Below are 14,793 nucleotides of genomic sequence, written 5' to 3' on the forward strand. Positions count from 1 at the left end.
TTTCTTTGTTAATAACTGCCATATCTGATTCTGGTTTTAAATTCTATATGTATTCTACTGCCATCTCCAGGAAGCCACAGGAAAGAAAGTCTGAATATTTTATCTTAGTATTCCAAAATTAAAGTGAAAGTTTAAGTGCAATCAAAGTTTACTAACTATAAAAATTAAATCTAGTATTTCCTTTCTCCCTTGATAAGTAGCTCCTATTTTTCCCAAGTGAAAGCTTTTCTTGGTTCTCTGTCTTCCAATTTTTCACATAAACCTTTTAAACTTTCACATACATTTCTAAATAGATACTTCAAAGCTATTTCCTGACACTGATCCCACTGGATTCATTCTATTCAAGCACCTTCAATATCTTTTTTCCTCACCCTAGAATACCAATATAAATTACAAAATAATTGGATCTAAATTTTTGAATTATTTTAGAACATATCTCTTAGGAAATTTGGGTAACTGAGACAGATAATATCAAATCATTCAAAGTTACTTGGTGTGGATTTCATGACTATGGGTATAACTCAGTAAGTTCTTGCTTCATCTTGTGATCCAAAATAGCTCTCTTTATTTCATTCCATCATTTAAGACTGGCTGCTGTTTTAAGTTCTCTAATGTGCAGTTCTTATTAAGCAGCATTTTGACGAGAAAGGACAAATGATATTGGAAATTAAAATCTCAACTATTATAACAGAACATTGAAAACCCAAAGGAAAATAAAAGAGAAATGAGGTTTTTGGACATCAGAGTTTGAAGAAACTTCTATAACATATTTTAAAGCTTTATCTAAACAAGTTGATTTTTAAATAGGAAATATTAATGAGGAAGATTCTAACCTAGCTGTAAACAGTACCACTCTAAAATGTCTCAAACTAGTGCCTCAACTTCCCTAAATTACCTTTCTTATCAATACCTCCCTCCTTCTTCACCCCTCAAATTTTCTCATTTACTCAATACCTATTTATTGAGTTTCTATGGTATAAAACATTTGTGAGAAACAGAGAGACATGATTCCAAGGGGAACACATTTTGCTAAGGATTTAAATATGTACTAATAGATATGTACTAAACTATTACATACAATGACTGGTACCATATGATAACTATTCACTGAAAATTTTTAACTTTTACTCTGGGTTTGACACAATCAGAAATATAAGGCTATCCAGATATTCTCTGGATATATTTTGATATATTTTTATGAAGGGTGGAGTCTCTCCTATAAATTTTATTTTTACATTTACAAATTTCACTTTAGTCAAATGAATGACAATGTCTTCAGAAATCAAATAAATATCCAAAACATCCCTAGGCTATTCTTACTTAAGAGACACTGTCCATCAATGTTTGAGTGCTGTAAGCTGTCAGATCACTACAAAGTGGTATGTATGGGTTCACAGGGTAGAAAGTGAAAGAGGTTATTTCCCAAATAAATCAAAGACAGTAAGTAAGAATGAAAGATATAAAACCTTGAAAATTTAATCCATAGCATTGACACTACATATATTTAAGATGTTCATGTTGTGGCCATTAAATTGATCATAGTAAAATACATATAAAACAGGAAAATTAGCAAATAAAGTAAAATTTTTTAATACAGAGAATATCAGTGTTCAATGTATAGTCTTTTGCCATTCCTTGACTTTTTCTTATTAAAAAAACATAAAAAACTGCCTCATGCAATTAATTAAAAAATCATTTGCTTTCAATTTCAAGTCTGAAATAGTGATGAAAACCCAATTATGAGAATTATGAATTTAATAATTTATTCGCGACCTTTCTTAACCTTTTGCACTCGGATGTCGAGTGTGACTCGATACGGTTAGCATTAGAATAAAGGAATCGAGAAAAAAGCAAGCGAGTGCAAAGGGTTAAGTTTAACAAAGGATAAAGTATCATCAAGCAAAAGATCCACCAAGTCCATTGGATTCCGGTGGACAAAGTATACACCCAAATCCCGCAGTTAGCTTTAGAGTGTTTTCATGATAGACCCTGCTGCTATTAGCTTAAAAAGGTTGACATTTTATTTTTTTCAGTTATTTCTTAATATGACTGATCTATAAGGATCAATGCTGGAACATGACAATTCTTAATTCATCTTAATCCCTAGCACCAAAGCACACTGACATTATAGAGTGATCATTGAAGGTTGTTATTGGTGGTAAGTTAGACAGCATGAGAGACATTAAAACTTTTAAGACATATACTATGACAAATGTACACAAAAGAAAAAATTATCTTAAAAAAAATTAGAGACTTCATTATTTCTTAATCAATTATAACATAGAAGCTCCTCTTTATTTACCAGAATTCTGTGGTCACACACACAAATCAAACTAATCTGGAAGATAATTTCAAATATCAAATACAGAAAACTGTTGAAAGAGCCAATTACTCAAATTGTACTAAAAAGTTTTTTAACTAAGGAAAATATTGATATCAAACCCGAAAGAAAAAAGAGGGGAAAAAGAAAGGAAGACATTTGGTTTTCTAACAATCCTGGCAAGACTTTTCAAATGTGTGTGAAAGTCCACCTTTCACAATTTGAACGAGAGAGAGAGAGAGAGAGAGAGAGAGAGAGAGAGAGAGAGAGAGAGAGAGAGAATCTATATATATAAAAAGCCTAATATGCAAATTGTCCCCACAGGAGTTTGACTGGGAGACCAAGAGTTTGATCACTCACTATGACATGTGCTGACCACCAGGGGGTGGTGTGGAATGAAGGAAGGCCCTGCCTGCCTGGCAGCCGGAAGGAAGGCTCCAGCTGGCAACCAGAAGGCCCCGATCGGCCCTGATCACTGGCCAGGCCTAGGGACCCTACTTGTGCATGAATTTTGTGCACTGGGCCTCTAGTATGTCATAATGGAAATCCAAATTCACAGAGAAAGCAGGAAAATATGTGCCAGTCTCAGTTAAGTCTATGATGGGGCCATTATTCACAAAGTTTATACATTTCATGCAAGAACATTATCAGCATTCATGACTAATTATATTTAATTAAGCACTTTCACTTATTAAAAATGTTTTCAGTATTTTACTAAAAATTCAACCTGGAAAAACTACTATAAGAGTGATCAGCAACTTAAAATTAACCTTCACAACAATGCCATGTTAGATATTCGAAGATTATTTACTTGGGCTACTACATCCCAACTCCACAAGTAACAACTTACTCTTCTGATTTTCTTCCGTTTTTTAGAACGTGGTCTGGTCTCTATCCTCTGGACACTGCATCGTACAAGTAACAACAGGTCTTGCAGGCTAAATAACTTGTAAACAAAATTTCCTTCCTGAGGAGCTACATATTCTGATGTATCTTCAACATAGTCCTGAAGTTCATATGGCAATCCTTTAAAAATAATTATATCTCATTTTTATTTTAAAAGACATTAGTCGGTTATTCATCATAATCCAAGATAAAACAATTCAATGTGATCTACTTTTAAATTTCTATCAACTTTAACTTTCTATTTCCTCTGAGTACACCTTCACACTAGTACCATTTCTGTTTATGTTTATTGGAACTGCAGCAAAACCTGAAATCGAAGCTTTACAGTTCCTCTTTCTTTTAACTACTATCTTAACTATTCCTAGGCAAAGTATAAATTAGTGAGACAACATATGAAGTGAGAAGAAAAGAATAGTTTATTTTTTTATTTTTTTAAAAGAATAGTTTAAAAAAAGTCTTATTCCTAATCTAGGCAGAGCTGAAGTGCAGCTTTATATTTATTTCACAAAATGTGAAAGTACAAAACTGCAATCCAATATCAAGAAGAAATACATTTTGGATTAATAAATGTTTATGATTTTTATGCATTTTCCCTTCAGTTTGGCAAACTACATTGCCTATAGCTTAGTAGCCACTGCACATGTTGGCTAAACATAGGGTACAAAATCTATACAACTTTGGGTACATATTTAGAGAGAAGGTTTGGAAGTTAAAATACTGATAAGCAGATTAAAATGAAGTGAAATATCAATGACTATATAAAGATTGTAAACAGGTTAATACAAAGAGAAAGTGAAGGAATGAAGGAAAAGAACTGAAGGATAAGGTACAGGCAGTTTTTTGTAAATATTTACTTACGTCCTTTTGGCTTCTGAAATGCAGAGGTCCATGCAGTTTTGGGCCAAGTAGTGGCATCTGAAGTAGCAGAGGGTTGCTCGGAAACAGGAGGTTGTTTAGAATTTTCGGTATTCATTAAAGGCAATTCAGGTATTTTTCTGGAAACTGGCTTTAAGAGTTCATCTTGCATTTTTAAAATTTCCCCAACTGGGTCAAATTTTTTATATACCCGTTTGATAGGTTTTTTTAAAACACAGGACTCTTCAGGACTACAAGTAGTATTAGTCTGGTTTCCTACAGAAGCCTGTCCTGAGGAAGAATTTGGGCTGGCTGGTTTAGAATTTAAGTTAGAACCCACATCAGCTGCCTTTCCTGTATCAATGATTAAACAGTCTTCATCTGTATCACTATGGCAAAGAATTACATCCTCAGTTTTCTCTGCTTCTGATGTAACAGTCTTTTCCTTTGAATTGTCAGTACTCTCTAGAATATTTAGTCTTTCATCAGCACACACTGTATCAGCAGCCATGTCATTTTGATTAGAGGTTTCCATTTCCACAGAACTTCCTAACTGTAGCGCATCCGATGTTTGCAAGTCACCATCTTGCACCAGAGGTTTGTCAGAATTATCTGATACCTTCTCAGCACATGGTACAACTCCCTCATCACCTTTATTTTTACACTCTTCAGGGCCACCGTCCATACCAGTCACCAGCTGTTTCTCCTTTTGCAACTGTTCCATTAGAATCTGAGCTAAACTTCTAGAATGAGCAGAAATGTCTACTGGTGCAGCTGGTGCCACAGGTGTGGTTGTTGCACTGGGGGCTCTGGGAGCCTCTGGCATGTTGGGTACTGTGGAAGTGCTTGCTGGACTTGGGGACTTTGATGGTTTGGTGGTGGTTACTCCAAAAGTTTCAAGTTCTGTGACATCATCATCAAAATCCAGATCCAAATTTTCAAGGGTTTCAATTTTTCGGCAGTCATTAACTTCATGAGACATCTTAAGAAAATATATTGGTAAACTATTAGCAAAAGTTCCAGGCCACAACTCATCTATCTCTTAATGCCCCTACTCCTCACATACATAGTTCATGCTCTTTAAAAGCAGAAAGTCTAATGGCTTTGAAGGGTTCTTGCTTAAGAATGACAATAAATGACTATTAACTAATTTATTTAACCTTACATTCCCATTGAAATGTTGATGAAACACAAATTTGTGAAGCTGTTATCAACACAGGAAATGGGGAATATTTGTGAACTACCACATCCCAAGAGGAATTTCCACTAATAAAAAAGTAGACAGGACCACAAAGAAGACATGGAGCCAAATAGGAAGGAAGCAGATTTTCATTCACACCCGTTCCACACATGCTTGCAGAGACAGACACCTGGACTTAGCTGACAGGAGAAAAGCCTCTTTGCCACTGTGAGGAATGCAGCTGGTGAAGGGTTGCCAGCCTCTGAGTCGGGTGCATCAATCAGTGACTTTCTTCCTACATGTACTCAGGGAAAACGAATCTCAGTAACAGGAGGAGGGAGAAATGGACAGGACATGATTTTTTTGTATTCTGGGACATGAAGCCACTGAAACTATAGTTTTTCATGTACTATTTTGGTAATGGAAGAATTACAGATTTAATTTATTCAGGAATAAACGGTCCTCTTCCCCAAGCAGCAGCAGATCTCTCCTTAATCTGGCATAGCATGTTAAAGAAAGACCATGGGAATTTGGTTACAGGCTGGGCTATGTACACCCATTAGCCTTACAGCTTAGGTTTTGAGAAAGAAAGTCTGACAGCAATCAGATAGTGAGTAAATCAACCTGTGTAAGTTCTTTTAACCTTTCTGGGCCTTAATTTCTTCATCATTAAAATAGTGGTAACAGGGTCATCTTCTTGGATTTGTTCTAAGGAGTAAATGAAAAATTGTATATAGAAAGTTACTTGACATAGTCCCTGGCACATAGTAAATAGCTTCTCAATAAAGGTACATCTTAATAAAATAAAAAAATAAAAAACTACTAGATTTAGTAAAAAATAACTAAACTATGTTATTTATATAAAGCATTCTTTCACAAAGAGGTAAAAAAACCAAAAAACCCACAGGGCATAATATCAAGAAATAAAGAGAGAAGGAATAGCAATATTAAGTGTTAGACAACACAGAATTCAATGCAAACCATTAGACAGAAAAAGAAATCCTATATTAAAAAAAGAGGAAATTGATGACGAATAGATAATGGTCTGGTTATAAATTGTGACATGCCTAAACTATCAAAATATATAGTCAAAATTTAAAAATAAAAGGAAAATTTGACAGAAACATAATTGTATATGTCGCTAAGTATGTAAAAATAGAAAGTATAAATAATATTAAAGGATTGAAACAAATATAGATGAATGACTGAAAACATACGTATAGACTACAGAGATATACCTTTTCCCTCCCAAGATTCCAAGGGGCATTTCCAAAGATGGACTATAAGTTAATACACAAAGAAAACATCAATATAGCACAAAGCACAATTTGCTAAGGTCTTATTTACTCTCTGTTTAGAGGGAAATAAAATCATTAAGAAAAATACAAACAAATAAACCCAAGCACTTGGAAATGAACAAACATTCCAGATATTAACTAATGATAATTATAAAATACTTAAAAAGCAACAAAAATTAGAACACTAAATTAGACATTAAAAATCAGAAGTATCATTCATAGCCTTTGCCATACATAATAAAATAAAAATTAATATAAAATAAAAAAAATTAATGAATTGAAAAACAATTCTCACCCCAACAGGATTTAGAGAAAAATTAAAAATCTTATTTATCTGTAAATATTTTAGCAGGTAGCTATAAAAGGATTCTTCCTTAATGTCATAAAATATTTAATCAAGTGTTAAAATTTCCCAGTGTGATGTTTTTTTACAATTATTTATTGAAATCAGTATTCAACCAAAATCTCTATATTGCATTTGGTTGACACATCTCTCAATTTTCTTTGTCAAATGCCTCTCCCCAACTCCCACATCTGCCAGATACTTAGAGAAGAAACCAGATTAGTTAGTCTGTAAAAATTTCCATTTTTTAAATTGATTAGAGAGAGAAACGCTCATTTGTTGTTCCACTTATTTGTGCATTCACTGGTTGATTCTTGTATGTGCCCCGACCAAGAAATGAACCCACAACCGTGGTGTGTTGGAACAAAGCTCTAACAAAATAACCTACCTAGCCATGGACAAAATTTCCATTTTAGATTTTAACTTTTGCATCCCTCTGATATCATTCATATAGCTTTAGAATTTCCTATTAAAATAATCTAATAGTTTTATCGGATTCAGGTATAATTTTTTAAGCTGAATATTTATTTATGGTACTGAATATTTCTGCTTCAATCAGGAAGCTAACGATGTCTGGTTATCTTTCTTCTTATGGCATTACAATTGATTTGTTGGTTCATCAAGTTTCATCAATTTAATCTATCCATTATAAAATTCCTCACTGATCTAATGATTTTAGCAGTCACTAATGAGGATCACTGCCTAGATTCACTATTTCATTAAGAGCTACAAAATAATGACAGTCATATTCTTTCATTACCCTGATATATAGTTTGTACTGAAAAGGCAAGAAAAATACTTTATTTTTAAAAATCAGTTTTCAGAATAATGACTTCCTGCACTAGCATTCTCCAAAGATGACTAGCACTTTTTGTAAAGTATCATTATGAATTTATAGATTTTAACATATTTCATGTTTCAATCCATTGCAGTCATCCTTTGTCATAGTTAAACTGACACATCTCTGTCCAATAGAAAACCCTTCAAGTTGGCATCTTTTTGATACAATTCCTATATTATTATAGAGTTTTACCTAACTTCATTGCTTGGCATTATATTAGGAATTCTTGATTTCTAATATAAATGTAATTACTACTTATTTGTTATATTGTATTATCTGATGAAAACAGCAATGTTATTCTTAACAATATGACTACTAAATGCAGTTTAAGATTTTTTGGCTGTTCTTTCTGAATTTAGGATAAGAATCTTTAAGGCTGTAACAATCAATTTACTAAGTTTCTATCGCCTAAAATAATTCTTCTCTGACTGGTTAAAGCACTAACTTGGTATACAGTGGGTTGGTTCATTTGTTTCACTTCAGCTTTGATTGGCTTTTATAACATTTTAAAATTTGTTTTATAGACATGTAAAACATTTATATGGCTCAGTTAAAAGTATAAAACAAAGAACGTTCAGAGAAATATAGTTGATAATCCTACCTCCTCTGCTTTGTTCCATCCCTCCTCCAATTAACCATTTTCATTAGTTTAAGTGTATTCTTCATTGTGTGGATTTTCTTTACTCTGATTTTGTGTACTCACAACTGTAAACCTACCTTTGGCCAATCATGGATTTTATATTTCCTTCTTACTTAAATAAAAAGTAACCTATTACAAAAAATGTTCTCTTCCTTGCCTGTCTCACTTAACAATATTTCTTGGATGTCACTATAGTGGCATATCTAAAGCTTCTTTCATTCTTTTTAATAGCTGCTTAGTATGCTATTGAAAATATACCATTTATTTAATACCTGTACACATGTGCATTGCTTCCAATCTTTTGCTACTACAAATAGTATTGCAACGAATAGATTGCACATACATTTTGTTCTTTTCCTGGTACTTCTGAGCTACATTTCTAGAAGTGAGTTTTTTAGGAAGAATACAGTGTTCAGGTTTTGTGGGTACATCTTCACTGTAGAAATGTTATAACAATGTTTTCCCCCCTCTAATACTTTGTAAGAGCTTCCATCAACAAGCTTCTTCTGTTCTTCATGTTTAAATATGATGGTTTTTCTTACTGCTATGGAAGAATAATCCTGTATGCCAGGACAGCTTTCTTAGCTTCATGGCTCTAAGCTCATGCTTCTCTATTATCACAAAGTATGCATATAGGTGGGTTCGTGTGTATGTGTGTGAATCTTGAGCACATTCTGAGATCTGGTTCCTCTATTTCCTTCGCCTACAATTAGTTATCTGAAAACTTCTTTTCTTTATCTTCAATGCCCTTGTTCTGCTCAATATGGACTCTACTACCAGTAATTTTTCCTGAACAAAGGCTTTTGCCTTGGAAGGGACTTTGGCTGGTCAGTATCTAAAGTTCTTAGGGCCCCGGTCATCTCAGAAATCTCTTACTAGTAACTTCTTGAGTGCCCCTGAAATCACCTACAAATTAGAGTCTATACATATTGTTTTCACTTTTGTTATTCTTCATTCCTCCTTCCCCCTGGATTATTCTTCTTGTGCCTGAAGAACATCCATTAGAGGGGGTCTGCTGGTAGCAAACTCAATATTTAATGAAAAATATCTGTTTAATTTGGTTAGAGAATTTTAGTAAATGGGTTATATTCTTTTAGCACGGTATTATTCCAATGTCTTCTGGCTCCATTGTTGCTGTTGAGAGTTATTTGCCAGTTTAATTCTCAGTGCTGTATAGGTAATGTGCCTTTTGTTTCTCTGAGATCTTTTAAGAGTTTTTTTGTCTCCAAGTATTGATTTGGTCCCAATGTCTCTTTTACAGCATCCTTCTGGGTGTAACTACACATGTTAAACATTCTCATTATATCTTCTCTATCTCTTGCCTTATTCTCTATATTTTTTATCTTTTTGTTGTCTGTGTTACAATATGGATAGTCTTCTCAGACTCACCTTCCAGTTTATTGATTCTCTTTTCAGCTTTATCTAATGTGCTTATAACTCATTTATAGAATTCTTAACTGTAATTACTGTATTTTTCAGTTTTAAAATTTTTATTTAGTTCTTTTTCAAATCTGTTATAGCCCAAAATTCAGACCCCCCTCTAATGGATGTTCTTCAGGCACAAGGAAAATAATCTGTTATATACTGTTTTTTTATTGACTTCAGAGAGGAAAGGAGAGACTTAGAAACATGGATGATGAGAGATAATCATTGATTGGCTGCCTCCTGCACTCCCCCTCCTGGGGATTGAGCCCAAAATTCTGGCATGTGTTCTGACTGGGAATCAAACCATGACCTTCTGGTTCATAGGTCACTGCTCAACCACTGAGCCAAACCAGCTGAGCTGTTATAGCTTTTAAAAGTTTCCAGTTCCTCACTGAAATTTTCAAGTATTACTTTCTTTGAATGTTGTAAAATTAAACAGAATTGACTAACAGTTTTTGGTGGATAATTCTAAGACCCACTATGTGAATCCGTTTGTTTGGTCATTGTTTCTCCTCCTGTTTCTAGTTATCTATATTTTTAAGTTATTCACAGAAACTATTTGAGGCTCAAAATGATATTATATTCCTCTAAGGGTTATTTTCATTTGCTTTTGCGAAGTGTCTAGAGACACCAGTAATCCCAAACCATCTGAATCCAAGTTCAAGGCCTGAAAACTCAGGCTACAACCTCTGAGAAAGACAATTTATTTCTGGTTCACCCTTACTTTTGGGGTATAGCCCTGCAGGGTCTAAGCCTTTGATGAAAAACTGAACTGTGACTTGATGCTGCCAAAACCACAGTTCATTTTCTGTTGCCTCTTCAGAGCTGGTCAATACCATCCAGGGCAAAAATAACCCTAAGTGACAGCCTCACCTCCCTGGATTCTGGTCTTCTCTGATATCTCAGCCCTTACTATCTTGTTAGCTCTTTGATGATTTTAAGAAAGGGTTTTTATATTTTTTCCAGCTTCTTTTGTTGTTGTCAGCAGTAATAATCACTTCTTGGCTTTTTGGCTAAGATCAAGTGTAGTTGTCAGCAATAATGAGAAAGATCCAAATAACCTGGTCTGCTGTTAACGAAAAGAGTTACTGTCAGTTTTCATCCCTTTTAACCTATTTAATGTTTCTTCATAATACTTGTTACTTCCTGACATTCACTTCACACTAATATAAGTTTTAGTTAGAATGGCAAACAGAGAAAAACATATAAACAAATATAAAAGACAAAAAGCCAATATCCTTAAAATAGTATGAACTCTTAGTAATAAGAAAAATATTTTTCTTTTTTACTTTCTAATTGTTTGTTCTCTCACTTTATTCCAAGTCTCTGTTCATATTTCCTGTTCTGGGAAAGCCTTCTGACAATGAATCTAAAATAGTCCACCATTTCTATCTCTTTCCCTTAACCAACTCTCCTTTTCTGGATAGCATTTACCACTATCTGCTTTGTTGCTATTATTTTAATTATCTGTGCCTCCCACCACTGATATAAGCTCTAAGAGAAAAAAGACTATTTTTATTCACTGCTGTATCCTCAGTGCACATAAAAGCATCTACTCAATATTTGTGGAACAAATGAAGAAAGTCTAGTATAAACAGAATGTCTTACTTTAATAATCATGTATATTTTAAAATACACAAAATAACAAAAGCTATTGTTTCTGGAATGCAAATGCTTTACTGTTCTAAATGCAATTTTCTAAATGCTTTACATATATTAACTCATTTAATTCCAAATAATCCTATGAGTTAGGTAATATCACGATACCCATTTTACAGACAAGCAAATTAGACACCGAGAGATTATGTAGCTTCCTTAAGGTCACACAACTACTAAGCATACTGAAAAGGATTAACAATCTGGCCAAATACTTTCTGTACCAATCCAATTCATCTGTTACTTTTCATACTTAAAAATTTTTAAATATAAATGAGAACAATTAAAACTACCACCATAATTATCAGCATTATTAACTGAGTTTTTAGTACATCATACTAATGACTGTGCTCAGCATTTTACATTGTTATAGCAAATCTAATGCTTACAACAATCTTGGGAAATAGGTATTGCCTTTCTTTTAAAAAAAAAGGAGGAAAACCAGAGGCTGAGGGAAATTAAATTAGTTGCTCAAAGGCTACCTTGACTTGGGGTTCAATTTGAAGTTCCAATCTAAAGCCTAGATTTGTAACTACCAGATTTAGAGACTTGTAATAAAACTTTAAGCTTCAACAGAATAAACAAACACATTCCCTTAAGGAAAAAAAACATTACATACATCCATTTCAGGCATACAATCTTCTGGTTTGTCCATAAATACTGCAGAGATTGGAAAAGATGTATTTTTGGACATCATGAATTTTAATGGAACTTCATGGAAGATTTGATTTCTCTCTCTCATTGTCATTTTCTTTTGGGGAAGTGGTGAATTAACATAAATTACTTTAACCGGTTTTGAACCTTAAAACAGAAACAGAAGGGGGTTATTAGTTTCTAGTAGTGATATTTAAGAAAAAAACCCAGAATATATGACAGAAAGATCACTAAACCAAGAGACATGGGATAAGAAAGTGGTAGCACAAAACCAAACATCTGCCACCCCTGAACCAGAATATCTTTAAAATCCCTTAGAGATCTAAGGATCAGAGAATCTGACTGGCAAGAAAAGTATATTTTCTTTCTAATAATTTTTAAAAAGGATTTATTTTATTATCATAGTTTTCCTGTCATTAATACCCAGTTCTTATAGGGTTATGGTTTCAACATGTAATGACATTTTTAGCACAGAGAATATTTTACATTTGCAGTTTGGTTTCATTAGACACAGTCCTTCATTTATTATAACTATGTTGTCACATATAATAATATTAATTCTGGAATATAAGGAAAAGCTACTAAATATGAACCAAAACTGAAGGGGAATAATCCCTTGTATAGAGGAATTTATATGCAAATATAATTTTACTGTCAATAGACAGATTATCCTATGCTCATAAGTATAGACCTATTTTAATTCCTAATTCCAATAACAGACAAGCAAATAAGTCCTGGAACCTCACCCATTTGAGGTTGTCTAATAAAGTATTGCATTCCTTTCATTCATTAAAAGATAGAAAATCTCACCATTTCATGTGTTTTTAGTCAACCTAAACTAGTGGTCGGCAAACCACGGCTCGTGAGCCACATGCGGCTCTTTGGCCCCTTGAGTGTGGCTCTTCCACAAAATACCATGTGCGGGGTGCACACGTACAGTGCGATTGAAACTTTGTGGTCCATGCGCAGAAGTCGGTTTTCGGCTTGGGCGAGTCTCTTTTGAAGAAGTGGCGTTAGAACACTCAAGGGGCCAAAGAGCTGCATGTGGCTCGCGAGCCACGGTTTGCCGACCACTGCCCTAAACTATAATTATTTCTCTCATACCTCTCACCCCTCAACATGAGTACAGGTTCTATAGATCTAATAACTTATCTACTAGAGGCCTGGTGCACAAATTTGTGCATGGGTGGGGTCCCTTGGCCTGGCCAGCGATCAGGGCCGTCTTGTCTTGCCCAGTCTGAGAGGAGGGACCATGGGAGGTTGGCTGCCCTCGGCAGGTTGGCTGGGGAGTGCACTGACTACCAGGGGCAGGTCCTGTGTTGAGCGTCTGCCCCCTGGTGGTCAGTGAGTGTCACAGCGGCCAGTCTTTTGGTCAACTGGTCGTACCAGTCGCTTAGGCTTTTATATATATAGACTAGTGGCCTGTTGCATGAAATTCATGCAAGAGGGGAGAAGGGGTTCCCTCAGCCCAGCCTGCACCCTCTCCAATTGAGGACCCTTAAGGGATGTCCGACAGCGGGCCTAAACCAGCAGTCGGACATCCCTCTCACAATCTAGGACTGCTGGCTCCTAACCGCTCACCTACCTGCTTGCCTGATTGCCACTAACTGCCTCTGCCTGCCTGCCTGCCTGATTGCCCCTAACCCCTCTGTCTGCCTTCCTGATCGCTCCTAACTGCCCTCCCCTGCCGACCTGATCTTGCACACAACTGCCCTCCCTGCCAGCCTGGTTGCCCCCAACTGCCCTCCCCTGCCAGCCTGATCTTACCCCCAACTGCCCTCCCCTGCCAGCCCGACCTCACCCCCAATTGCCCCAAAAGGCCTCTGCCTTGGCCCCCACCCCCATAGCTTTGTCCGGAAGGAAGTCGGTCATCTGGAAGATGGCCAGTTGACCCTGTCTAATTAGCATATTACCCTTTTAGTAGTATAGATTATATAGAATTGCTTAAATGGGGGGGGGGGGGAGGGAGGTGGAGGGAAGCCTTTTTTATCAGGAAGAGATGCTCTTGGCAGACAAAAATAAATAATCCCTATATCTGGACTGATAGCCAGTCATATGCACTATACTGCCAAACTGGTCATTAAAAAATTGAACCACTTTCTTACACCTTATACCAAACAGCTGTTGCCCTTAAAACCCCTCCTCAGCCCCCACCTTAAGTTCTGCCTTTGTAGTTCACCCAGATTAGGTTCCGATTGGTTGGTTTCTATGCAATCAGCGTCAAAAGCTCCACTTCCTAGGTAGCCATTGGCTCCTTGAACTTCACCCAGATTAAGTTCTAATTGGTTGGCTTCTATGCTGGTCAGCGTCAAAAGCTCCACCTCCTAGGCAGCCATTGGCTCCTCGCAGTTCACCCAGATTTGGCACTGATTGGTCAGTTTCTATGCCAGTCACCATCTCCAGGCCTATCTCTGGGCCTGATCAGAGAGGTGGGGCTGATCAGCAGCCCCCGTGGCTCCTGGCGAGGCCCGGAGAGAAAGAGAGGCAAGGGCTGATCAACAGCGGCCATGGAGGCTGCGGATCAGACCCTGCTTCTCTCTCTGGGCCTCTCTCCGGGCCTGATCTGCAGCCCCCTCAGCAGTCAATGCTGGGTTGCTGTGGTGACCCAGCACTGACTGCAGGACTGACTTCTGGTATTCGGTCGTCCATTCAACTGTTTTGGACATTACAGACCC

At 35.9% G+C, this 14,793-nt stretch overlaps 1 protein-coding gene across 5 annotated transcripts in view; it reads right to left on the reverse strand.

Annotated features, from left to right (window-relative positions):
* The window catches only part of ICE2 (interactor of little elongation complex ELL subunit 2), a 78,540-nt gene that overhangs the window by 34,392 nt on the left and 29,355 nt on the right, over nt 1-14,793 (reverse strand). For all 5 annotated transcript variants that reach the window (XR_013813465.1, XM_079769931.1, XM_079769929.1 and 2 more), the window contains 3 exons: nt 12,084-12,265; nt 4,085-5,063; nt 3,171-3,346 (listed from right to left, as the gene is read on the reverse strand). Coding sequence is in view for 4 of the 5 variants with exons in the window: in XM_079769931.1 (XP_079626057.1) it covers nt 3,171-3,346; nt 4,085-5,063; nt 12,084-12,265 (1,337 nt within the window). In the remaining variant the exon portion in view is untranslated. The remainder of the gene's footprint in view (nt 1-3,170; nt 3,347-4,084; nt 5,064-12,083; nt 12,266-14,793) is intronic.

The sequence above is a fragment of the Cnephaeus nilssonii genome, assembly GCF_951640355.1.
Source record: "Cnephaeus nilssonii genome assembly, chromosome: 4".
Lineage (NCBI taxonomy): Eukaryota > Metazoa > Chordata > Mammalia > Chiroptera > Vespertilionidae > Cnephaeus > Cnephaeus nilssonii.